Consider the following 26745-nt stretch of genomic DNA (forward strand, 5'->3'; position numbering starts at 1 on the left):
ATGCTGCGCCCGAGGCACCAGCCGTCGTCTTGCCGCGACCGCACGCGCGAGTTCCGCGACGCGTGTGGCGCCGCCGGTGGCTCTCTCGGCCACGGGCTGTTAGTGTCGGAGTGCTGGAGGCGAGCCGCCGGCGTTGGGCACGGCATCAGCGAGGCCTCGAGGAAGATCGCGCACCTCGAGCAGCGTAAGTAGTTCCCCTCCGCTCCACGGCCCCCCTCTCCCGATCATCTCTTGCTTGCATAGTTGCATTGATCCCTCTTCCGCGTTGTTGTTGGGATCTTATCACAAAGAGTGGAACTACTGCGATCTAGTTGCGGGCAGTAGAAGCGTGACGTAAGCAGGAAGTATGCATGGGTTCGTTGTAGATTCCACGCAGGAAGTATGCATGGGTTCGTTGTAGATTCCAACGGTGTCCCTGTTTGGATAAATTCTGAATCAAATGATCGATTCTACGCTCCAACCAAACTTATTTCTAGTCGATGCACCTAGACAGCTAGGAGATAGTGCTTACTGTTGGATTAATCTCCCGGAGACTCTCGGACCCCAACAGGCCCGATGGGTCGTGGCGCCGCTCGGTATGCTGCCGGCCGCCGCTCTCTCGCTCGCTCGGGTGGGGAAGACGGAGGCGCCGGGGGGAGAATGAGCTAGGGTTACTGCAGGAGGTCGGGGGGGGGGGGGTGTTGTTCGGCCGCAACGCGCGCGCACCGTCCATCGCCATCCGACGGTCGAGATCGTGCCACGCGTTACTGGGCTTCTTTTGGCCCAGGCGGGAATGCGAAATTGAGGCCGGGCCCAGGTTGTCTTGCGCGCGCGGACATGCAGGCAGGCCCTTAATGGGCCGTTTGCCGTGGGCTGTGGTGCGCGCGGGTCCTTTTTCCCCGCTGGGCCGCCGCGCACAAAAAGGCCGGGCGGGCTGGATCAACTGGAAGCATAGTGCATCAGTTTTTCAATTTTCAGAAGTCATTTTGCAATGGAATTTCAATGAATTTGATGCATTTCAAATTTAAATTTGATTGAACCTTGATGCATTGCTTCCAAAAGATAAATTAGACATAATTTTGATAGTATTTGTTTATTCCGCTGCAAAGATTCAATAGATTAATTTACTAATAATTGCTTGTCTTGTCTTTTACATTTGAACCAACGGGAGAATTTAAATTATCAAGGCAAATAGATAATTTTTGAATTGTAATATTGTTGACCAACGTTAACAATGACAATATTGCAATTATTCTAGTATTATCTTTTGATAGATATTTTTCATGTATTAATTCTAATTATGCCCAATGGTGTTTTAGACTTAATACAAAAGAATTATGCTATAATCCTTGTGATAGATAATTTTCATGTATTACCTCTATTTTTGCCCAACGGTGTTTTAGACTTAATACAAAAGGTTATTGCATGTTTTAAATTCTGACCAACGTCGTTTTAAAATATGCAACAATATATTCGAATTTATATTAATATTTTCACCACTCATGAATATTTTTCAGGAGGGTTATCAATGATATTTTCCATCAATAATATTCCTATCTTAAAGGGAGACAATTACCATGAATGGTACAGAAAGTTAGACCTGTATTTCATTATGGGTGAATTGGATTGGGTCTTAGCTACACCGACTCCCACAGAGCCTGTGATTCCTGTAAGGAAGGACACAGACACAGATGTTTCTTGGAAGCAAACAGAGCTTTCTTATAAGAAAGAAAAAGCAGACTATGAGAGGCTTTATGCTAAATGGCTCCCTGCCAACAAGAAGTGCTTGGCAGTGGTAAAGAACACTATTGAGCCTGCCATTATGGGCTCAATTCCAGATTGTGCTACTGTTATAGAGTATCTTGAGAAATTAAAGAACCAGTACACTGATACTTTAAAGACTTATGCAACCCAGTTAATCAAACAACTGGTTTCAGAAAGATACAATGGAGGTGGCATCAGAGAACATATTCATCGCATGGTCAACCAGAACAATAAGCTTAAGTCATTAGATCTTGCCTTCAAGGAGGATCACATTGTCCATCTGGTTTTTGCTTCGTTGCCTAAAGAATTTGACACTTTTGTTGTCAACTATAACACCCAACCACATACTTGGGATATAGAAAAGACTATTGCGATGTGTGTTCAGGAGGAGGAGAGGATAAAATCCGCCACTGGCGGATCTTTAAACTATATAAACAAGAAGAAGAATGCCAATTTCAAAGGCAATTTTTTATCCTTCTCTAAAGGCAAAAGCTCTCATCAACACAGACCTCAAGAAGGACAGATTCTAGTAGAGAAGGACCAGTGTCTCTACTGCAAAGAAAGGGGTCATTACAAGAAAAACTGTCACAGATACTTAAATATGATCATGGAAAAGAGAGGTGAGAATATTATTTCGTTCGTAAATGAATCCTTGTATATAGAATATTCAAAAACCACTTGGTGGATTGATTCAGGAGCAACAATTCATATTGCAAATTCATTGCAGGGATTCCATTCGACGAGAACCACTCAAAGAAGCGAAAGGCAAATTAAAGTTGCCAACGGAGCCCAGGCAGACGTTGAAGCAGTGGGTGATGTTCATTTGAAAGTCGACACTGGCTTTATCATAATTCTTAAAGATGTTTTATATGTACCTTCATTATAGAGAAACTTGATTAGTGTGTCTTGTCTGGACAAAGATGGTTATACCTGTCTTTTCGGAGATGGTAGGTATTTGATAGAATGTAATGATACAGTTATTTCCATTGCATTCAGAAGAAACGATCTTTATTTGATATCGTTGCGTGAAAGTGTGAATTCCATATGCGATAACAATGCGAATGTATTCCCGTCTACACTCGCGAATAGAAAACGGAAAAGAACTCATCATGCGTCGTCGAAATTATGGCGCTGTCGTTTAGGCCATATTTCGAGGGCGAGAATAGAAAGATTAGTTAAAAATGAGATTATTCCTCTATTAGAGTTCTCTGACTTAGAACAATGCATTGAACGCAGAAAAGGAAAAATCGTAAAGAAAATATAGAAAAATGCCAAAAGGAGCATAGGTGTATTAGAGATAATTCAACAGACATTTATGGTCCGTTCAATATAAAGAGTGTGGATGGTTATGACTCCTTCGTAACATTCACAGATGATTATTCCCGTTATGGATACATTTATCCAATTAAAGAAAGATCTGAAGTTTTGGATAAATTCAAAATATTCAAGGCTGAAGTAGAAAATCAACATGATTTAAAGATTAAAATCGTAAGATCCGATCGTGGAGGGGAATACTACGGTCGACATACCCCATATGGCCAAGTTTCAGAACCTTTTGCGAAGTTCCTGATGGAGCAAGGTATAGTGGCCCAGTACTCGATGCCGGGCGAACCTCAGCAGAACGGAGTGGCTGAAAGACATAATCGTACCCTGATGGATATGGTGCGAAGCATGATCAGCTACTATATGTTGCCAGTGAGTTTATGGATGGAGGCTTTGAAAACCGCCATTTATATTCTCAACGGAGTTCCCAGTAAATCGGTGCCGAAAACACCGTATGAGTTGTGGACAGGTAGAGTACCCTCAGTGAATCACCTGCGGGTGTGGGGGAGTCCTGCTGAGGCAAAAGTATTTAACCCGACCATTGCGAAACTAAATCCCAAAATAGTATCTTGCTATTTCATTATCTATCCAGAAAGGTCAAAGGATTTTCGTTTCTACTACCCAGACAGATCCACAAAATTTGTAGAAACAAGACATGCAGTCTTCCTTGAAGATCAGATGATCCGGGGGAGCGGAACAGTTAGGAAGATTGATCTTGAGGAGAAGCGGGTATATACACCCAATCCTGTGATTCAAGAATCTTTTTTCTCGCTGCCCGCTGTAACTACACCACCAGTGCAAGTCACTGCGATGCCTACACCTGCAGTGGCTTCTCCTATGGTAACAATGAATGAGGATATGGAACCTGTCAATCAGATTCCTGAAAAACCTGTTGCCACACATGGAGAGGAGCAACAGCAGCCCCAAACAGACGAGGCACCGCAGGCTCAGGCCCATGGAAGACCCCAAAGAACAAGGACGTCCGCTATTCCTGACGACTATAAAGTCTATAATAGTGAAGAAGTTCAAATGGAGGATGATCCCACTTCATTTGAAGAAGTCATGAGAAGTGAATACTTATACAAATGGCTTGATGCCATGAAAGATGAAATCAAATCGATGAGTACCAACGAAGTTTGGGACTTAGAGAAAATTCCTAAAGGAGCCAAGATAGTAGGCTGCAAATAGGTATACAAAATTAAATATGACTCCCAAGAGAATATAGATAAATTTAAAGCACGACTCGTGGCAAAAAGATACACACAAAGAGAAGGGATTGACTACAATAAAACTTTTTCTCCAGTCTCATGTATAGATTCCTTCAGGATTATAATGGCCCTTGTGGCTCATTATGATTTAGAATTGCATCAGATGGATGTGAAGACAGCATTCCTAAATGGGGATCTGGATGAAACCGTCTACATGGCACAGCCGAAAGGTTTTGTCATAGAAGGTAAAAAAAATTGGGATGCCGCCTAAAAAAATCTATTTATGGGCTAAAGCAAGCTTCAAGACAGTGGTACTTGAAGTTTGATAAAACAATAAAAGAGTTCGGGTTTAAAGAAAATGTTGAGGACAATTGCGTTTATGCAAAGTTCAAAAATGAGAAGTATATTTTTCTAATCCTGTACGTGGATGACATCCTACTGGCAAGTAGTGATGTCAGTCTGCTACTAGAAACGAAAAGCTTCTTGTCCTCACATTTTGAGATGAAAGATCTTGGTGAAGCAAGATTTATCTTATGAATCAAAATTCATCGAGATAGAGTGAAAGGGGTATTAGGACTGTCTCAAAAGATATATATATAGAAAAGGTTATGAAAAAATTCAATATGCATAAATGCGCCTCACCTGCGCCTATAGTTAAGGGCGACAGATATGGGGAATTTCAATGTCCCAAGAATCAATATGAAATTGATCAGATGAAGACGGTACCATATGCTTCAGCTATGGGAAGCTTACAGTATGCACAAGTGTGCACACGACCTGACATAGCTTATGTTACCGGGTTGCTTGGAAGATTCCAGAGTAATCCAGGATCAGAACACTGGAAGTTAATAAAGAAAGTTCTGCGCTATCTGCAAGGAACAAAAGGTCTCATGCTAACATACAGAAAAATAGAATCCCTGCGTATCGTAGGATACTCAGATTCCGATTATGCAGGGGATGACAAAATCCACGTCTGGGTATGTGTTCACCCTCGCAGGGGGAGCAATATCGTGGAAAAATTTCAAACAAACCGTCACTACATCGTCCACAATGTATGCCGAGTTTGTTGCGTGTTATGAGGCTACGGGGCAAGTGAACTGGCTTAAGAAGTTTATACCCGGTCTGAAAATGGTCGATAGCATATCTAGACCATTAAGGTTGTACTGCGATAATGAGCCCGCAGTAATATATGCACGCAACAATAAGACAAGTGGTGCTGCCAAACATATTTTTGACATAAAGTATTATGTTGTGAAAGATAAAGTCCGAGATCAGATTATAAATCTCGAGTATATAAGCATAGTAAAGATGCTTGCGGATCCGTTAACGAAAGGCTTACCACCCAGCGTGTTCAAAGAATACGTAGCCGGCATGGGGCTAAGGGATAGTCTGTGATCTTCAGACTACAAGGGCCCAAAAGGTTAAAGAATCCGTTTCTGAATGAAAGCGTGTATTGTAGCTGCTAAATCTATCGGCGGTTGATCATGACGATAAGGCATGCTCTATGCACAAATCTATGACGAAATGAGAAAAAGTAAATGGAAAGGAAAAGAAAAGTATAGGGTGAGATCAAGGGGGAGACTGTTGGATTAATCTCCTGGAGACCCTCGGACCCCAACGGGCCCGATGGGCCTCCGCTCACCCGCGCCCTGATCGGGGGCGCTCCAGCTCGTTCTTAGCTAGTGGGCCCCCGCTGCGCTATAAAAGAAGGTGGGGGCCAGCAGCACACGATACGAGGATCGCCGCCGCCGCCGCCCCACCGACACTGCAAACCCTAGCCGATCTAAAGAAGGCGCAGCAGCGGCGGGAAGACCCACCTACGACCGTCCTCAACTCCACCGCCTCATCCCCTCTCCTCGGTTGCGACCCGTGCCTCGGCCACCGCAAGCACCAGCGCGGCCCCAAGCATGGCGGGCACCTCTGCAAACCCCGGAATGCAGGGCCACGAAGGTATAAACCCCGTGCCCCTCTACTCTCCTTCTCTCCCACTCGGCTTGTGTTAGAACTACTCGATTTCTTTCAACTTAATCACGCGGTAGTCGATCCACGAGCCTAACACTTACCTGACGAACTCTGCACTGAATTCCATGACCACACTTTAGTTAGCGCTTACTTGATGAACTTGCTGCGGATCTTCACATTGGTGAAAGCGTCATGCAGTTCTGATCATCTGCTAAGAACCGAGAAAGCCTAGTACAAGAAATTTAAGTGATAAATCTTCTGAATGAGTTCCTGCTCTAGCCATGCATATACAAAGCAACGCGTATCTTTACTTGCTTAGCGTCTTATCTAAGTAAAACATGCTGATATTTCTGCATGATTTTTTTAATGTTGTGGTGTGAGTTAATTGGTATGCTACGAAGTTCTGACTGTAGCATTTTAGGTGTACAAAAGGTTATTTTGAGTCCCTGCAGTTGTTCTTTTCATTATTTTTGGATACCATGATTGATGTTGTTCTAGTATCTGTTTTCAGTGGCAAAGAGCACTTCTGTTTTTGATGACCCTACTGCGGATATACAAAATCTGACTGCTGCAGTCAACAAGGACATCACTGCCTTGAAGGCTGCTGTTTTAGACCTTCAGATCCTCTTCAATTCACAAAGCGAGGGTGGAAACATTTCACAAGATGCAGCGAATCATTCAACTGCGATAGTGGACATCCTGAAAGAAGCGATTTATGACAAGTATTGCTTATTTCAGTCCATTACTCCATTCATTTATGCAGTTTAGAGTTGAGACATAGTGGCATATATACCATAATTTGCAGAGCTTGAGGGTCCATCAAGACAGAAGAAATTTGTTCTCTTTGTCAGCTTCAGGGGATGGATCAAATCATTCCGTAAGGCAGGATCGACCATCTGAGTCCATACCTCCTGCACCATGGGCCATTAACTCTGCTTCTAACTCTTTGTTTCAAAGGTACATGCTGTTGCGAACCATCACAGTTTGTAGTGGTGTAGCAGTCCTTTTTTTTTGGGCAGCCACGTCCATTTTTCTGGACTCCTGGCATTTTTTCCCCCTGTGCTCACACTGTTTGCTTAGAATTTATGAACCTGATATGGTAGTGCTACAAATACATTCTAGTACACTAGTAAAAACATAATAATTTGCTGTACCGTCTGTTTGAATGTTCCTCATATATGATCGAATACTCAGCAATCATTTTGAAGTACTTAGCATTCAGTCCCAACTACACACCTGGGGTTACATGGCGACTTTGTGCAATAGTTAACTTCAATTCTGTTGATTTGTTGACCAGGCAGAGAAATAGAGGTGATGTATCTTCTTCACCTGAGCAGCAGCAGTTAGCTGTCCAGCAGGACAGTTACATGCAGAGCAGAGCCGAAGCTATTCAAAACTTGGAATCAACCACCAACGAGCTGAGCCAAATTTTCAGACAACTAGCAACTATGGTTTCCCAGCAAGGAGAGGTAGCAATCAGGTTATACCTCAGCAACATTCTTTTGTCTAAATTCATGAGGAAAAAGACTTATTTTTTTCCTGCTATCCATATGAAACATATGTTAGTAACATTGGGAACCCATTCAATAGTAAGATACTTTCACTGTTTGAAGTGGAAATTGTGTGAGATCCATGCATGATAGTCGATTGATCACTTAAGTTACAAGTGATTTTCTTTCCCACTAGTACTCGTTGAACTCAAAATGTTTGTCAATCCTTTCATTGCTTGTTCAAGCAGATGGTATATTATCGTTTTTTTTTGCCATCATTAAACATTACATAGATTCTTCTTTCTTTGATGAGCTGTTCTGGTCGGTTCGGTACTTGCTTTTAATACCAAGGCAAAGCTCCTGCATCCCCTTTTAGAAGAAAAAGAGAATTCATGTTGTTTAAACCCAGATGTCATCTCAAATACATTGTAGAGCTCTGACATAATTTCAAAACAAAAAAAGTCATAAGAGTTGCATTAATTTTATTTATTTTTCTTTTGTTAGATAATGATAAATTGTCTTGCTCTCCATGACAGGATAGATGAGAACATATATGGATGACACGCTGGTTAATGTAGAGGGTGCCCAAGAGCAACTCCTCAAGCATCTCAATAACATATCATCAAACAGGTGGCTGATGAGCAAGATCTTCATTGTGCTCATTATTTTCCTCTTAATATTTGTACTCTTCATCACGTGATACCTGTGCAAATCCCAATACATCTCACAGCTGATGAAGTGCATATTTTTCTCTAGGTATGTTTTAGTTACAGGATGTATTACGTACAGCATTTTCACAGGTTGATATTTTCCGCATTGAAACACTGCCATTCATGAGAAGTGCTACCGTGGTTCTCTTTCGAAGTTGCAGTAGCTTCAAATTAGTTTAAAGCACGAGATTAATCTTAATTGACTAAGATCTCAAGTGTAATTTCCAAGTGTTTTCAGATGTGTGATTGAGTCAGGTTGCACGTTGGTAAACTTTTACTTTTTCTTTTGAACAGAACCTTGAACCTTTACTTAGCCCATAGCTTGATAAAACCTTAAATCCAAGTCTTCGACAACCCTAAAACATGGTGGGCATATTTTGTAATTGTATAATTGCTCCTGGAGTACTGATTGACATGGAAATATCAACACAATGGTGATACTTTAGAAAAACAAAATTGTTTGTATCAACCCATCTGTTGCATCACCCCAATGTTTCTAAATAATGTTTATGAATGTCCTCTGCATAATAAAATACTCAATACTTTGCCTTGGAATTTTTTTCTATTCGTTTGATTTAACAAGTATAGCATCATTGGGTAGGTCTATAGAGATGAACCTTTCCATACGTGTATTTGTGATGTCTAGGACAAAAAGAGCTTAATCTACTCCCTTTCCTCAATCTCAAACCTGGATGGAGATATTCTCGCAAAAATTGAGCTTACAGCAAGAATCTAGGATCTGAGATTCGTTTTCAAATGTCAAGGACCAAAGAAAATGGAATTTCAGATTCCAGATTATCATGGAAGATTAATATTACAGAGATATGGGATTGCATAAATGACATCTTTTAGCAATGATTGTATTGTTTTAGCTATGTACACTTGATTTAGCTATGTTCCATTTAGTTTTGTGCAGAGCTCGCTCCGTCCAAATACAAAAATGGCTCCGACCAAACAAATGTTTTCAAAGACATGGTGCAGGTCAAGACGTTTGGCTGTTGTGGTGATACAGTGGTGCAAGTTTTAAAAGCCATCGATATCCGCTCCGTCGCTTACCAGCCACGTGGATAATTCTGGATCTCGACGTATGATGCTGCTTGGAGAGAAACGCAAGTGCGATTTTGTGGTGGGTCTCTGAATGGAATCTATTTTTGCCACCCCAAGTGTGCTACGGTGCTTTTCTACTGTATATCAAAAGTGTGTTTACTTTTGTGAGTGCCTCTTATCATAATCCATGGTATATCGAGCCATTTTATATACAGGCAGTAATGCAGTACCACTTGCACAAATCTATTGTAGTTCCTGTTGCCTGCCGATGCGACAAAAAAAAAGTTTGGTGAAATAGCGATAGGTGCTAAAATCCTTTTTCTTTTTTGAACATTTTTCTTTTTTTTTTCTTTTGAGCGGGTGCTAGTAAAAGCTTGTGCACGCAAGATCCTATCTAGATCCGGGCCCAGGCCCAAGCAGACAGGACGGACACAAACTGTACAGACAGGCGGCGGGCTGCAAGGCTGCACACGGCACCGCCGCCGCGCCCGCGCCCACGGAGACGCACCGACCCAAAGCCCGTCGTCCTCTGAGCTCTCGCTCCTCCCCGTCCGTCCGATTCAACCACGAGGCCCACGGCCGCAGGGCCCCCTCCTCCTCCCTCGTGCTCGCGGATAATTTCGCTCGCCTCTCCCGTCTCCCGTCTCCTCTCCACTCCGCGGCGCAGGCACCGGCACACAAACCCAGGAGCCGGAACGAACAAGTAACCGAGCCGAGCAGGCGAGCACCTCCAAATCCGATCCAGCCCCGTCCCGCAAACCCTAGCCCGCCGTCGCCTCCCTCTCGATTCCCCCCTCCCGTCCTCGCCATCCCCGCGCCGTCGCCGCAGATCGTGGGGCGGAGATCGTTTTTTTTTCCCTCTCCTTTTGTTCGGCTGCTGTGTGGTGGGCGAAGTCGCGAAGATGGCGGGCGGAGGGAGCAGGCGCGCCGGCGCGGCGGAGGAGCCGAGGATCGGCAGCGGGAACGTCTTCGCGGCGCTCGAGACGCTCAAGAAGAAGAAGAAGAAGCCGGCGGCGGACAAGGGGGGCAAGCCCGCCGCCAGGGAGGAGGAGCGCAAGCCGGAGGTCTTCTGGGCGCCCGCGCCCCTCACCACCAAGTCGTGGGCCGACGTCGAGGATGACGATGATGACGACTACTTCGCCACCACCGCGCCGCCGCCCAGGCCCATCTGGGGGAACAACCGCCGCAACGACGCCAAGGACCAGCGCGACGCGCCCGCCCTGGAAGAGGTCCGTCTCGCCTCTCATCATGTCTGCTCCCGAGCATCCCTCAATGAAATGCCTGTGCTGTATGAATAGCTGAATCGCAATTCGTCTTGTTGTCAAAATTTCCTGTCTCTTTTTTTTTCTTATAAGTTTGTGGTTATGCCATATGCATGCTTTCTGATGATTCAGTCATTTAGACACGACATGATGGTATGTAGATTGGTCTTGAAGACATAGTTGCACTGCAGGATGTTTGGCGCCAATTCTAGTATGTTGCTTGGCGCCAATTTTAGTATGATGTTTGGGTGGTGTCACGGACAAAAGTTTCACCTAGGCATCTTGTGCTGAATTGGATGTTTGCATGATAAGGTTATTAGTTGTTGTTATGCGTTACTGAAACGCTTTGCTTGCGTGGCGTTGATGTGCCCTGTACACACTTCAATTGACAGCCTACACGATAGCCAATCGTGGTTTTGGGTTCGTATAATGTGCTATGATTTGCAGTAGTTTATAGCTTATCCATTAATTGTAAGCATGGATGGTATATGCACCGACTTGTTATTGATGGATTCTTGCCGTTAGAAGCCCTAGCATGGTAACGTAAGTTGATATGTACACTCATACATTAAATAGGACAAGTAGTAACGAATAAAAAGTATCTATGGAAATCTTGGCTAGGTTTAGCGAATCAGATAGGGAACCAATAACGGCTAATGGGCTCCATGGAAGCAAAAGACACATCAGTGTCCTTGAGCAGTCCAGTTGTTGCTGATAGATAATGCTGGCATTAGTGGCACCTGCTTATTCTTGACATCTACCTGAAAAATGACTTTACCATGATATCCCACTTTTGGTTTAGCATGTGGCCTTATTGATTCTTTGATTCAACCTTTATTTTTTTCCAAATTTGGCATGTTTTTTGTAGTTCATTAGTTACTCCAGAAATCTAACTAGAACCCTTCTTGCCATTAAGTAAAGAAAACAGGGCTGGGGAAAGAACTTTATTTTATAAGATGGTGTCACACCTGCATTTATGGACGTTTGTGCACATTGCTGACTAATTGTGGAATGTATCTTGCATCTGCCTGAGTTTAAATTTTGCTGAGATATATACAGGAATGAATCCGAAGTTCTTGTGCAAGGTGCTATGTAGATGTTACTATGCTACTATATAGGTTCTGAAACGGGCAGCAAATTATTGTGGACTTGTGAAATACTCTTGCCTCCCAAGTCCTGCATCAGCAGAGCTTGTTTTATTTACCTTTCCATATGTCTTTCCTGTTAACCTTATACGCTGTCAGTTCATTCTAAGTGCACTATGCAATATTCTTACCTGAATAGTAGTACTGGTAACACTCTAAATGCCTCCCACAATGCAGGAAATTGAGAGTGAAGATGATGGCCTTGATGATGAGGTCGATGCTGATGCTGATGAGGAACATGAGCATGAAGCAGAAGATGCTGTCCCTGATGAACCAACTGTGAAGAATGCTGCAGCTCCACCTACAGCACCCAAAGATACTGAAAGACAACTTTCCAAGAAGGAATTGAAGAAAAAAGAACTAGCAGAGCTTGATGCTGTTTTGGCTGAGTTGGGACTTGGCACACCAGCCAATTCCACTCAAGATGAATCAAATGGTAAGTCACGTCCAGTCTCTTTCTCCACTAAATTGTCCTTCACGAAGAATTACATGCATACTGAACAAACTCAATCCGGGTGTGTTGATGCCTTAATGGTTGGCCATGTTTGCTCAAGATTTACCACTTTTGTGGGGTGAAGTTGCTGATTCCAAATCTTCTGTTGCAGGTAAGAAAGACGCAGATGAAGCCACTGATGGAGAGAAAAAGGAAGATGCACCTGCTCCTCCGGAGAGTAAGAGCTCAAAGAAGAAGAAATCTAAGAAAGACAAGTCTTCAAAAGAATCAAAGGAAGCACAGGATCAGGGCAATGGATCGGAAGAACCTGATGAAGACACTGCTTCAGTGGATGTCAAGGAACGCATAAAGAAGGTAGCTTCTATGAAGAAAAAGAAGTCAAGCAAAGAGATGGATGCAGCAGCAAAGATCGCCGCGTCCGAAGCCGCAGCAAGGAGTGCCAGGCTTGCTGCAGCAAAGAAGAAAGAGAAGAGCCATTACAACCAGCAGCCTCTGCGGTGAACTGCCCTGATTTTGGATCTAGAGAACTTTTGAGCTCTGATATCCCCTTGTTCGTTTTGGACTCCGCAACAAGTTTTTTGAGATGCTGTGTTTATGACTTGGTGGAAGTGTTGTCTGATGCTCGTAAGCTCGTTTTGGTAATTATATTTGGTGTAGGGGGCCTAATTGTCGCTGGATTCTGGATGATGGTGTAAATGGGCTCTGAGGTGTTGGTCATAGGAACCTTGCTGACTATATGGAAATATATGGGATATTGGATACCTATCTTCTTGCTTAAATGTCTGCAAATTGTTCGTAGATCGTATATCATGCCGTTGATTTTCCTGGCACAGGGTTTACATATCCTTCAATCCATGGGAGATACAAATATGTGGTTGAGTTGGCATGCCTTTGAAGGTGCGCTAGCACTGGGCCTGTTTGGATATGGTCCTGGAAAGCTTGCTTGGCCCAGGCACCACCCTCAGGGTCAGGAAGAAAATTTTCTGCGGCCTGGGTCGGATGCTGGCGGATATGCTGCCTGAGAGCAGCAGACGGATTGATGATCTGTGCGAGTCCACCATCTTGGTTCACTGGATAGAAGGCTCCTTGCCCTCGGGCAGTTGGGCTAGGTCAGGCTACTGATGAATAATAGGCTGGAGATGGGCTGGTTAAGGTTCGAGCGTCAAATATTTTAAAACAGAGAACCTTCTTCTAAACATCAGCATATGTTTAAAAGTAGCCACTGTCATGGTGCGGAGCTCCAACAGTATGGAGGCAGGACATTATCATTTTTCAAAACCTAGCAAGCAGGTGGAATTTATTTTCAAAATATTATATACATCAATAATATGTATTAATTAAAGGGTCGCCTATTGCTTCAAGGTCATATTTTAGCAAGTTATCATGCATACTATTTTCTTTTCATGATTGAAAGATATTTTCTGGCTTCTCTTGTTAAGATCAACCAACTTGGAAATATTGTAGAAATTAACAAATACTTCTAGCATTCATGTGTATATTACATGTACAACCCAGACATTATTACATTTCTCACAGATCAGACTTCACATCTTGTACAAATATAGAGCAAACCAACTAACGGTGATTAGTGTGATTACAAGCAAGCAAGCAAGCAAGCAGAAACTAACAAAGCACCATACATAAATTAACTAACTTTAACTGCCTCGAAATCCCATGGCTGGTATTATATTGGTATAGCTAGCTCGATCAGCGGTCGAGCAGGATGGTCTCCACAACCCTGACGAACTCCTTAGGCGCGGTGAGCTGCGGGAAGTGACCGGAGGACTCGATCACCACCGTGTCCGCCCCGACGCCGCCGCCGCTCCCGGCCATCGCGCGCTGCATGTACCGCGCGACGGCGAGCGGCGCCACGGCGTCGCGGGCGCAGTGCACGATGGTGCAGCGCGCCGCGACGTCCGGGAGCACGGCCCGGAGGTCGCTGGTGAGCACGGCGCGCAGGACGCGGAGCGCGGCGTCCGGGCGCATCGCCCCGAGCTGCTTGGCGAACCTGGCGGCGGCGGACGGGTGGCCCGGCCCGACGACGGCCTCCGCGAAGCGCGGCGCCCACGCCGCGAAGTCCGCGCCGGCGGCCGCGAGCATCGCGTCCACGTCACCGGGCTCGAAGCCGCCCTCGTAGCCGTCCTCGTTGATGTACCTACAAAAAGTGCAACGCTGCAGTCTGGAAGTATATATTCTATAACCTGTTGTTTGGTTGGTTGACATGCTCAAGTTTGGCAGTTTTACAATAACGCTCATTGAGCGTTCGAAGATACGCGAGTAGCCGATTACTACATCTAACTTGAGGTCACATTTTCGTCCTTTTTTGTTTTTACATTCTCGACTATTTGGATCAACGTAACATGTGTTACATGTAATCAGAGGCCAGATAAGCCAGCGGTAAACCTATGACTAAATCGGGCTGGATTTATTTACGAGGTTAATAAACGTGGTCCTAGCTTCAGGAAAGTCTTGCATGCAATTAAATTGCTACCTCCAAGCTCCAAGTGTCTGATCTCGACGTACCTCGGCGAGGCTCCGACGAGCACGAGGTGGCTGAAGAGGTCCGGCCGCGCGACGGACGCAATGCAGCCGATCATGCCGGCCATGGAGTGCCCCACGAACGCCGCCCGGCGCACCCCCAGCTCGTCCATGAGCGCCACCAGCTCGTCGGCCAGGCCGTGGTACGAGCAGCAGTACCTCTCGCCGCCGTCCTTGGCGGCGCCGGAGAAGCTCCAGTCGAAGACGACGACCCGGAACCTCTCCACCAGCGCCGGGACGACGTCCTCCCAGGTGAACCGGGTGCCGCCGTACCCGTGCGCCAGCACCACCGTCTCCCCGCCGTCGTTGCCGAACACCCTCGCGTTCATCTTCCCAATGCCAAAGGGAGAGCCTAAGCTAGCTACAGCTAGCTACAGCTACACCAGTTGCTGCTGCTGCTTCTTCGCCTGTGGTGATCGATGAGAAGGCACGGTGAGCTACGTTTCATCTGAATTTATAGCCTGAATTCATGATCAGCTACAGCCGCCCTTAGATAAGATCGAGCGGAGAGATCGACAGCGAGAGGATCGGAGGAGGGGCGATGACGTGATGTGGTGCGCGGAGGGAATGAATATTCTATTAATTGTAAGGAGCGGAGGTGGACAGCTGCATGAGCCACCGGGGTGGGAACAAGCAGGGGTGTCACAAGAGAGCCTGCATGTCTCAGCAACTGCTGATGCTGCCACCTCGCGTCCGCATCGACGATGACGCCGAGCGGAAAAAGGTGTTGCTTGGCGCCTTGCGCCCGTGACTGCGACCCGGAAGATTCCCATGAGCTCGAGGACTAGGGCTTCGGATGGTCCGCTTTTGTCGTAGGTGAGGCGTGTTCAGTTTACAGGAGCACCTAATTTGCATTGGTAGGGCACAAGGTGGCTTTAGAATAGCACTGGAACTCACAATCTCAACAGTCCAAACTGTTAATCAAACTTTCTTGCTAGTTTATACAGTAAGCTGGCCTCCATGGTCGAATAGATCAAGTTCCTCTTCCTCGAAGGACAGATCAGGTCTATGATCCTTAGATGATCTAAGCACGCAGATAAACTACAATTGTTATAACTTTTTTGAAACAAAAAGGAAGACTAAACCTTGGCCTGACGTTATTCGAAATTTGTAGTTTTAACTGACGGGATAAATTCATTGTCAGAAGCCAAATAAACAAACAGCCACAAAGATTGGCAAGCATTCCTTTGTTGAAAAAAAAAAAGCATCTCCTCATACTTATTTAATGCTCCGAGCATCTCTGATTAATTGGGAGGCCAAAATCTAAGTGCAACCTCTTTCGAAGCCATGTTATTGTCGCATCCAATGATATGATATCTCCATCACTGCTACTTGTCTGGAAACAACGGATTCTCATAATCAGATGTCGTTGTCGTGCCGTTGTTTACTCAAACATAAGGTTCTACGCTGATTTAATTAGTTTACATATACTATTGAGTCGTCACCTGATCAAAAGACCGTTTCAACAAGTGTATGCTGGCTAGTTAAATCAGAGAAAATATTAGGCCGGACATATATGAACTTGATGGTTGCCAGATTTTGTGTTAGTGCAAATAGCATCAGAAATGGCCAGCCATGCATGTAAGAATCCATCTAGTTCAACAGGCCAAATGGAATGTTCCTTGTCAATGGCATCGATCAAACTGACTAAAAGTTAGCTAGTTCATGGGATATCATTATCTCATATTCTATTTCTAATTCAACTTACTATAGAAAAAGAACCTGACATGATTTAATTTGAAAGACATTGGTGATGTTTTGAATGATTTTTTATTATGAGAGATTACTTTTATGCTGATTTCATAAACTTTTCCTGTAAACATGTATGTATTCTCTTATCTTGGGTATTCTGTCGAACACCTCGTCAACAGGAGCTAGCTAGCCGGCCACAGATCACGACGCTTGAACGGGCTCCACCACAACCAAAATTCAATGCCAGAAGGGCTCGTTTAACCCACCTAGCATAGGCTCCTCAAGTCACCCATTTCTAAACGTTTTTTGACCGAGCAAACGGTCTGGTCGTTTAGGGCCTAAACAACCCAGAGAACCATTATTCATTGTTTAATAGGCATGTAAAGGGCTGTTTTTTCCTCAAAATAAATTGTTCAATCAATCCTTCATATGAGAGAGAAGTAGACGCCTGTTCATCCTCCTCGAGTTCAAAATCTAAGAGGTATGGCGCAAACCTCCCCAGCATGTACTGCTTCCCTTGATTGCCCCAGCGGCAAGTACTAGCGAACAATTCTGCCTCTGTGGAATCGCCAGCTCTCGTCATCCACCGCGCGATGCCGCATTGCGGGCCTTCACAGCGGAAATACATGGGAAACGCATGTGCTATCATGCATGTACCTTTTTCCCTTGAAGAAACTCATGTAGATGAAATGACAACCGGTCAAACTCTCATGTGATACGATGGCATGCCATAGCTAGGGGAGCTTAGCACAATGCCACATTATATAAGCATCCAGATGGAGTGAGATATTTGGAATACGAGCGTTGTTTCATATCTCCTCCTTATAGTTTACACAGTAGTCCCTTCGCAATGGAGTCTTTCCTGTCGGTGACGGAACGTGACCCAAGAATGGACAATAATACATCAGAGGGCTATGCGCTGATTGAACATTAGAAAATTTGCTTTGGGGAAGCAGGGGCTAGAGCCTAGTTTCGCCTCTACTGAGGTCCGCTCCTGTTTTCTGTGCTATTAGTTTAGTTGCCATATTGATTGTGAGATATTGGAGCTCAACAAATCTGGAGAAGCCAAGAAGTGGAGAATGCATAGTACTTCTTTTTCCTCAATGGCGAATGACATAACAACCTCGGGCGCCTCGAAGGGATCCTAGTAAGAAATCTAAGGCGAGACAAGATTTTGAATAGTACTTCAATAACTCACAGTAAGGTTTGACTCGTTTAGAATCTGTGACCAAGTTTAGCTAGGCCTCGCGACATGCTTCACGCGTATTATGTGCATGGTTTTGAAATAGACATACGAGTAACTTGAATGATTAGTTTGGAAAAGAATTTGACTTGCTTAGAATCTTTGACTAAGCTTAACTTAGCTTGTCCTTACATTCTCATACTATTGTATGCATGGTTGATAGAAATATTTATACTAAAATTGTATAAAAATATATATCTTGAGAGCCCTTTTATAGAAACATTATATAGTGTTTTAATCCTAAAAAACACTTATGGCTCCATTGACCTTTAGAGCACAAGAATAGCCTCTTTAAATTGGAATCTTACGAAGCAACGGATGGAACAATTGAGTTCCTAGAAACTTTGAAGAAAAATAAATATAAAGACCAACAGTTTTGTTCATTTTTGTAACCTTTTGCATCCAGGAATTGACATAGTTATTTCTAGAGACTGTTCATGTCTTACTCATATGGACTCTCGATTGAAGTTCCATTAGCGATGAAGCTTAGTTGAATTTGGCATTGCTTCATGCTTTTTGCGCATGTGATTGATGATGAGGAAATTGGGAATGCTATGCTACAATCGCATGGATTCTATCCTTTTCTATAGTTGATGCAAGCTAGCCATTGAATTATAATCAAACCCACAATATTCATTCTAGTTTGCACATATATTCATACATTCCTTTCAAATTCCTTCGTTCTCCTAATCTGGTGTTTCAAAATGGCCCAGAGCTTCGTGGACATTATTGTGCCTTATGGACAAACCTCCAAAGGTCACTCTATATAGACTCCTATTGGAATTATTAGATGCTGATGAACGTTAAACCTTACACAATAATCAACAGTCCCAATTACAAAATTTACATGCTATAGTTCTGAATTTCTGATATTACATGTTGAGAATCAATGCAGCACAGGCATATGACAAGGTCAATTTATACACATTCCCATGAACCGCCCAATAGATGATGCCTAGAATCAAACATGTGAGGATCAGTCAGCCTATACACATACCATTACAGCACTTTAACATTCTATATACTATCACCTACACAATCTACAGTAGAATACAAGAATATACAGAGCGCATAAGCTGAACGTCTAAGAAGCAGAACCCTTTGTTTGCTCAGTTTCCAATGCTTGCTCTGCCACTATGATACATGAATCCATCTCTAAACTTGTGGCCTCGCTGTGTAAGCTACTAGAGCTATCGTAACGAACCATCCTCTCTCTTTTGCAACTTTTGGCTCACGATTTCCACGCATCCGTTTCAGATTTCTCAACAACCTTAATCGGCTGGCGATTCGTTCACCAAGTTTTAAAATTTCTCAGAGTTCCTGCCAATTTGGCAATTTCAAATCTTCTTTTACTCAATCCCTCGTGATGATCACATCCACACAATAATCTTCGGAATCATGCGTCAAACGCTGAGCAGCTAGATCAGCGAACGTCCAGCAAAGCAGAAACGGGGGAGACGTGCCGTTTGGTCTGAACTCTGAACAGCAGAGACAAAGCAGAGCAGCGAGAGGACGCAGGACGGCACCTAGCAAGAACAGCGAAGCAGAGGGCGGACGGATGGATACGTTGCATCCGTCTCGGTGCCGTGCGTAGGTGGCGCGCACATCTGTTTCCCTTCCCCGCCGCCGGCCCGGCCGTCCCTCTCGCCCTCCACCCGTGGCGAGGACGGTTACGTCGTGGTCCGACCATTTGCTTTGTATGTGACGTTGCATTCCAGGCGTGGCCCTTTGATGTGTGCTCTGAGATACCGGCATGGGCAAGCAGCGAGCTCGAAGATGGAAGCAGTAAGAGAGTTGAATCAGGACGGTTGGAAGGGTAATCGAGTGTGCGTTGTGAGATGTGCGGAACATTTGCTTTGTATATTTGGCTGCTAATTGCCAGAATTGGAACTTCAATTCAGGTTGTCAAAACCAAGAAATCTCTACAGTCTTAACCGAGAAATAGCTCGATTCCGCGTGGAATTCGCATTGCATTAGAAAAAGATCACACGGCGGCCGGCGGGGGCGGGAAGAAAGCAGCTCTGTTTCGCCTCCCATGGCGGCAGAGCAAGCAGCAGCCGCCATCGCAGCCTGGAAGTGGGAATCGCGTGCGGATGTGGCAGTGAATCCAACAAACAGAGGCCGATGGCCGCGTAGAGTACCGTGTCCTGGGAGGAGACGACGACGCCAGACCCGGCCATGCCCGGTCGCGCGAGCTGATGCGTGCGGCTTGCTGCCGCAGGCAGAGCTGAGGGGTGAATCTCTTGTACTAGGGGATGGCCTGAGCTAGTATGGGACTTGGAAATGAAGCTGGAGCCGCCGCCGCCGCCGTAGATGCCGGAGCCGGAGGCGTCCAAACCCAGGGAGTTTTATGCAAATATTAGTTCGAGAATTTTACAAATGGACCCCTAATTTGGATTGCGATCCAAATCAGTGGGTTTTCTGCAAATATATAATTCAATATTTATAGAATGCCCTTTAGTATGGATCGCGACTAATAATCACGATCCAAACTAGGAAAACTAGGGAGCTGTGCGAAAATATATAATCCCACATTTTACAGATAAGACCCTGGATCGATCCTTAATCGTGATCCAAACTATAGGGCATTTTGAAAATATATGATCCAAATATTTACGAAAGTACCCCTTCGGGCATTTTGCAAATATGCCGGATGCCGGCGTCGGAGCACCCGGCAAGCCCGCGTTGCCGCCGGTGATCTCCGCTTGCACGGGCGCGATGGATCCTGCTTTAGCATCCGAACCTCCGGATTCCACCCGTCTAGCCGCTGCCTCCGGTTCTCTTGCGCTCGTCTCGCGCTCCTACCTCCTCCGGCAATTCGGCCGCGGTGGCGGCGCTGCGCTTCGCTAACTCCTTGGACCGAGACGGTGAGGACCTATAGCTCGGCGAGGCGGTGCCCGGTCCGGTCTTCGGTGTTTCGTCTGGCAGTGCAGACCTGAAGGTCACGACTCACGATAGGATTCACGCCGGTGAACTGGTGAAGATGCTCTCCAGCCGCACGGCCGCCCTCGTTTTCTGCTTCTCGCGGCGACACGCTGGGTTCCTGAGGTTGCAGACGACATGCACATCTGGTCTCTGATGCAAAACTATTCATTGTTCTTGTGTTGTTGGATCTCTTACTTTACAGGGTTGCATCAAACCCTGAGGGAAAAAAATTCCCTTTGCTTGCAGTCCCTCGTTCTTGACTTCTCTAGATTTGTTGAGCTCCAACCTCCAGTATGAAGCAATAGTGACAATCGAAGTGTTGAATCTCAGGCAATGAGGCACGAAGGGTAATTTCAGGTAATAAGCTTCTCCAGCTGCGCTGCTGTGGCATGCTATCCTATCATATGAAAGTTGTGACCAGCTGTCATTTCATTTACATGAGTTGGAAAAGAAAGAAGAATGGCCATCAAACTGGAGTCTACATATTACGCTGTTTTCACACGACTTGTCTTTAGCATATCTTTTCTTCTCCCGATTGCCCCAGCCTTGGACCGCGGCTATAGTTGGCCATCCGGGCTGCCCGGCACGGTACGGCCCGATTGGCCCGATTACTTATTCGGGCCGTGCCAGGCCGGCCCATGTGCCGAGGCCTCGGCCCAAGCACGGCACAAAAGATATGTTTTTCGTGTCGAGCCGGCCCGATCGGCTCGTTTGACAGCAGCAGGCCTGATTGGCCCGCTTGGCGTGGAGGTGATGGGTGATAGAGTGGAGGGGAGGAGAAGGCGGCGCCAGCCGCCGCGCGGTGACGCGGGGAGGGAGAAGGGAGCAGCGCTGCTCGCCGTGAGGCCATGAGTGGGGGACGAGGCGGCCGCGGTGTGGTGGAGGGGCGGCGCCAGCTGCACCACCGCATAGGGAGAGGAGGTGCTGCGTGGCGATGCAAAGCATGGGGCGGCAGCGCTAGGAGGGGAGGAAGGGCCGGCGCCGGCCGCGACGTGTGAAGGGAGGAGGGGGCATCGCTGGCCGCCGGTGCAGTGAGGAGGGCCAGCGTCAGCCGCAGCACAGGAAGGGAGGAGGGGGGCGCTTCCGGCCGCCAACTCAGCGCGCGAAGGGGAGGGTGCAGCACCAGCCTTAGCGCTGGGAGGAGAGGAAGGGCCGGCGCCGGCCACAGCGCGTGAAGGGAGGAGGGGGCAACGCCGGCCGCCAGCGCAGCAAGGAAGGCGTCTTCAACCGCAGCGTGGGGAGGGAAGAGGGGGTGCTGCCAGCCGCTAGCGCAGCGCGGGTGACGCCGGCCACAGCGCAAGCAAGGGAGGAGTGGGTGGCGCCGCCGCCGTGGAGCAGGCAGTCGAGGAGGCGGCGACGGCGCGAGGAAGGGAGGAGACATGTGGAACGGAAGGGGAGGGGAGGCCTCCCGTGCCCCACGTAAACATGCCGTCCTGAGCCGGTCCACGTGCTGACGAGTCGGCCGAGGCACGGCACGAGCCTCGTGCCGGGCCGCGCACGTGCCAGGCCAAAAAGCTGAGCCGTGGGCCGGCCCACGGTCTTCGGACTGGACGGAAAATTATAGTACGGCTCTTATGTATTAGCACGCAGCTAGAGGTGGTTGGCAGCAGTATATAAAGCATTGGCTTGGCTGGGGACTGACACATGTGAATTACTAGCACCCTTTCGTGCCTGATAACTTTTACAGTAGTTCTTTCGCAATGGGTGCTTCTTTACACCGATTTTAGTTGTCACTGTTGAGATATTGGAGCTTACCAAATCTAGAGAAGTCAAGGCAAAGAAACTTCTTGTCGACACTGTGTTGTTAACATTGGATAGGCATTTTTGTCATGAACCCAATTGGGGATACTAATGTTGCAAGCTCTGCTCTCTGAAAAGCAAATACTCCATCCCAATCAAGAGATAAAGATTTTCACCAATGCTGATGGCTCCGTATGAAAAACAGCATGTGTATTATGGATAATTGCAAACAAATTTTTGTCCCGTCTTTACATCCCCTACAGATTTCGATGCGTCCTTCCATGTTTTAGCTGCTGTTTTGATTTGGTCACAACTCACAACAGTTGTCAAATTTCTAAAAACTACTGCCATTTTGTTTTGTTACTCGATCGCCGTCGTGAACCGTGATCCACACAACACTCAGGAATCATGCGTCGAGCATTGAGCAGCCAGAGCAGGGAAGGTCTCCAGTGGAGGCAGCGCGCGGAGGAGTCATGCCGTCCGAGTCCCGACGCCAGAGCAAAGCAGGGCAGCGGAAAGAATGACCCAGCCGGCCAGCCCCAACAGCGAAGCAGAGGACGACGCACGGATGGATACGTCCCACCCGTCGGAGCGCCGCGCCTCGGTGGCGCGCGCATCTGTTTCCCGTCCCCCGCGGGCCTTGCCCTCTCCATCTCTGCCCGCGGCGAGGGCGACCTCTCGGTGCGTCCGGCCACGGTCGACGGGACGAGGATCACGTCGTGCTCACCGGGTCCAGCGCTTCAGCAGTTCAGCTTTGAGTCCGTCCGCAGGGGCCCGTCGCTCTCCGCTTCCTGCGTCGACACGTTTGCTTGGGTTCCTGAGGCTGCAGATGCATGCACGTCTGGAGCAGCACGCAGGCAGAAGCAGACTAGTACGCGCAGACGAGCACTTTTCTGCACCATTTTGGATTGGAGCCATCTGTGTCAATCTCCTTCAACGGAGTTTTATTCTCATTTCGGAACAATCCATCGATTTCTCGACCAAATCGCACTCGATTATCGCTCGTTTTTCGCTGGAAATGGAGCGAGCTGCCCGTCGTCTGCTAGTTGCCAGCACCGTCAGCGACGATCCGCCTCAGGAACTCCGTCAGGCTCCGGTCCGAGCCCCCGTCGCCTTCCACGGCCGCCCTCACCTCCTCCCTCCACGCCGCGGCGCGGGACGCAACCGCCCCCGACGTCGCGGCCGCCACGCACCGCGCCATCTCCGCGGCCTCCACGACGCCGTCCGCCTCGCGCGCCGCCGCGCGGACGCCGGCGCCAGCCCGCTCCGCGACGAGCCAGGCGCTCGTGCCTTGGTCCGAGTACTGCGGCGCCACGACCAGCGGCACGCCGCAGGCCACGCCCTCCAGGGTCGAGTTCCACCCGCCGTGCGTCACGAAGCACGCCACCGACGGGTGCGACAGCACGCGCGCCTGGTCGCACCACTCCACCACCGTCCCGGCGGCGCCCGCAGCCGCCGCCAGGCTCTTGATCGCCGCGTCGTCTTCATTGTCCTTGCAGTTGTCCTTCCTTAGGACCCAGAGGAACGGTCTCTTCATCCGCGCTATGGCGTCGGATATCTCGGCGACCTGGTTCTTGCTCATCACCGACGAGCTCCCGAAGGAGATGTACACCACCGACTTGCCCGGCTTGGAGTCCAGCCAGTTGAGATAGCCGTTCCTGTCATGGTCGAAGACATCGCGAGGAGGAGACAGCGTGCGCTTGGCGTCATCCGCTTCGTGCAGGAACGAGAGCACGGGCCCGACGGCAAAGACGTCGACATGAGGCCTCAACGACGCGAGTGCGTCGTGCTCCAGGGCGTCGAACGTGTTGGCGAGGACGTACGTGGGCTGCGGCCTCGATGAGTCGTCGCCGCGTTCCAGCGCGTCGATCAGCTCGCGGAACTCCGGGAGCACGAACGCGAAGGGGTTGTCCTCGTCGGTGATGGCGAGGAACGACGGCAGGTCGCGGACGCGGAGCGGCGGGAGGCCCGGGAGACGCACCGCCGCGCCGGGGTCCCCGGACGCCGCGGCGGCCGCGACGGCGTCCCGGTGGCCGCGGAAGTAGTGGTAATACGCGGCGAGCGCGGTGGCCGGCTGGATCCAGAACACGGCCGTCGCGGCCACGCCGTGCTCCCGCGCGACGCCCGCCACCCACGGCAGGAGCAGCGTGTACACCGCGCACGTCACGGGGCGCCCGCCGGCGCGGAGGCGGCGGAGCACCGCGGCCAGCGAGCGCTCCCCGGCCGCCCTGGCCCGCTCCATGTACCGCGCGTAGCTGTCCGCGGCGCTGTCGAACCCGCCGTCGTAGCCGTCCGAGTAGGCCACGTACGCGACCTGCTCATCCCCGTCGTCGACCCTCTCCTCCCCCGCCACCGCAGCGGCGCCCGGGAACATCCGCCGGAACGCCGAGAGCGGGGCGCAGATGGTGACGCGCGCGCCGGGGCACGCGCCGGCGAGGCGGCGCGCGAGGTGGCGCGCCGGGGTGATGTGCCCCTGGGCCGGGTACGTGACGATCAGGAAGTGCTGCTGGTGGTGCTCCATGGCCATGGCGCTTAGGTCTTGCGGCTCCACGGCGTCGCGAGTGACCGTCGCGGCCTCGCGGGCGTTCTTATGTGAGGAATGGGAGCGGCGATGGCTGGCAGAGCCGCAGAGGAGTGAAAGTGAGGCGAGGCGACTCGAGCACGTTTGCGCATAGCCGATAAGATTTGTACTTCTGTTGTGCTCTTGCTTTTGCACTGCTTTTCCGCCTCCTTATCTCATTGGACTTTTCTGCAAATGAGTCATCTTGTCGTATCATCATAGAAGGTGACCACGAGGTACACAAGCTCTATACTATTCTCCGTAAACACGTCAGCATATCTTCGAAGTAGCACGAACGAACACAAGCTGCAAGCATAATTCTCGCAACATTAAACATGTATCCGGGAGAGATTTTGTTCAACAGATTTCACATCCTTTTTCTCACCAGGAAAAATTGAGAAATGCGATCTCTTGCAATGTAACCAAAGAAACGATACACGAGCACAAGGCGCATCCGACGAGCACTCACGGTCGCGAGCTCGTCGGCGGCGGCGAGCACCCCACCGGTGGTGCGCGCCGCGGCACTCGCCGGTGTCGTGGCCCTCGTTGCGGCACATGATGGAGCACGCGTCGTCGTGGACGCAGTACCCCGGGCACTTCTGGCACCGGGTCTGGCGCACCCCCGGCAGATTGATCACCGCCGCAGCGCCCAGCCCTGCACGCACACGGTTAACACATCGATCAGAGAGGAACGAGGAGATTGCTGCTACAGTAGCCGGCGAAGGTCACGGCGGTAGGCGGAGCGTACGAGAGGCCACGACGAGGAGCAGGACGGCGGCGGCGGCCGGGAAGGAGGAACGTGCCATAGAACCCTATCAATCTGGATGCATTTGGCAGCAAATCGATGCATTTATAGGTTGGATGTCAATTTTTATCCAGCTAAAATGATGGCAAACAAATATCATAGCTTGCTAGAATTAGAGTATGCTAAAGTTTGGTCGTTTAGTGCTAAAATATGGGAAACGATACTTTTCCTTCACGTAAGGTTTAACAAGTTTCTACTAATTTGCCATAATTTTGATCATAAATATTGAAATGTGAATTTTTAGGTGTAAATCAAATGATAGCTAAATTTTATTGATGCACCTTGATTTTAGCTGAACAAAAATTGGAAGGCATCTAAATAGCTGCCCGGCTACTGGCTAGGTATGTGTTTATGTTCCACCCGGTGTCCCGGTTGACGGGCGCCTCTAACTTCCTGGTGTAAAGAAAGAAGATGTAGTAGGATGGTAACGGGCCTCCCAAGATTTGTTTGTGCTGAACCCATGGGCTCTTCTGTCACTTGTGACCACCCGTCGTCCATGTAGGACACGAGCCCACCGATTTCCTCTTTGGGCCCCGCCCCTCCTTATAGCAAACAAGCCTATTAATTATTTTCCTACCAATCGAGCCACCTTGCTGCTTGCACCGAGAGCCACCGACGCTTGTCGCCACAAGCTTTTCGGCGGACTTGAGCTGTCCGGTTGGTCCCGGTCAGCCAGGGATTGAGCTGCTGGCTGCTGCAAGCCTGCAACCTGCTGCTGCAGGCGCCGCACAGCAAAGGGCCGGACGCCCGGGCCCCTCTGGCCTGGCCCGCCAGAAAAAGCTCCCCGTTTGTCGGCGAAGCAAGCATGTCGAGAGCACAGATAGCTTTTACCGATTTTGCCTTTGCCCATATGAGGTCACTCACACGACGCAGCATCGTCTATCGTCCGGTGTGCTGT

At 48.3% G+C, this 26745-nt stretch overlaps 3 protein-coding genes and 1 pseudogene across 3 annotated transcripts; 2 read left to right on the top strand and 2 right to left on the bottom strand.

Moving 5' to 3' along the window:
- LOC112885137 lies at positions 1–8426 on the top strand (annotated as a pseudogene).
- A 1622-nt stretch (positions 8427–10048) lies between these two features.
- On the top strand, positions 10049–13123 carry LOC112887328 (nuclear ubiquitous casein and cyclin-dependent kinase substrate 1-like). The gene is made up of 3 exons (XM_025953471.1): positions 10049–10712; positions 12068–12326; positions 12496–13123. Exons 1-3 carry the CDS (start codon positions 10386–10388, stop codon positions 12843–12845), a joined length of 936 nt encoding a protein of 311 aa, XP_025809256.1. The 5' UTR covers positions 10049–10385; the 3' UTR covers positions 12846–13123.
- Positions 13124–14051: 928 nt separating this feature from the next.
- LOC112885139 (strigolactone esterase D14-like) lies at positions 14052–15211 on the bottom strand. The gene is made up of 2 exons (XM_025950806.1): positions 14868–15211; positions 14052–14499 (listed from the first exon to the last, which is right to left on the bottom strand). Exons 1-2 carry the CDS (start codon positions 15209–15211, stop codon positions 14052–14054), a joined length of 792 nt encoding a protein of 263 aa, XP_025806591.1.
- Positions 15212–23399: 8188 nt separating this feature from the next.
- Positions 23400–25127, bottom strand: LOC112887325 (cyanidin 3-O-rutinoside 5-O-glucosyltransferase-like). Its single transcript, XM_025953468.1, has one exon. The coding sequence runs from the start codon at positions 25007–25009 to the stop codon at positions 23525–23527; it is 1485 nt and encodes a 494-aa protein (XP_025809253.1). The 5' UTR covers positions 25010–25127; the 3' UTR covers positions 23400–23524.
- Between the last annotated feature and the right edge of the window lie 1618 nt (positions 25128–26745).

This window comes from Panicum hallii, chromosome 3 (assembly GCF_002211085.1).
Source record: "Panicum hallii strain FIL2 chromosome 3, PHallii_v3.1, whole genome shotgun sequence".
In the NCBI taxonomy this organism is placed as follows: Eukaryota; Viridiplantae; Streptophyta; class Magnoliopsida; order Poales; family Poaceae; genus Panicum; species Panicum hallii.

Bases quoted from the DNA above. Each gene is read 5' to 3' on its own strand.
- LOC112887325 (XM_025953468.1), bottom strand. From the start codon at position 25,009: ATGGCCATGGAGCACCACCAGCAGCACTTCCTGATCGTCACGTACCCG.
- LOC112885139 (XM_025950806.1), bottom strand. From the start codon at position 15,211: ATGAACGCGAGGGTGTTCGGCAACGACGGCGGGGAGACGGTGGTGCTG. The intron at 14,500-14,867 runs GTACGTCGAGAT...CACTTTTTGTAG, and splicing joins CTCGTCGGAGCCTCGCCGAG to GTACATCAACGAGGACGGCT.
- LOC112887328 (XM_025953471.1), top strand. From the start codon at position 10,386: ATGGCGGGCGGAGGGAGCAGGCGCGCCGGCGCGGCGGAGGAGCCGAGG. The intron at 10,713-12,067 runs GTCCGTCTCGCC...CCCACAATGCAG, and splicing joins ACGCGCCCGCCCTGGAAGAG to GAAATTGAGAGTGAAGATGA. The intron at 12,327-12,495 runs GTAAGTCACGTC...CTTCTGTTGCAG, and splicing joins CACTCAAGATGAATCAAATG to GTAAGAAAGACGCAGATGAA.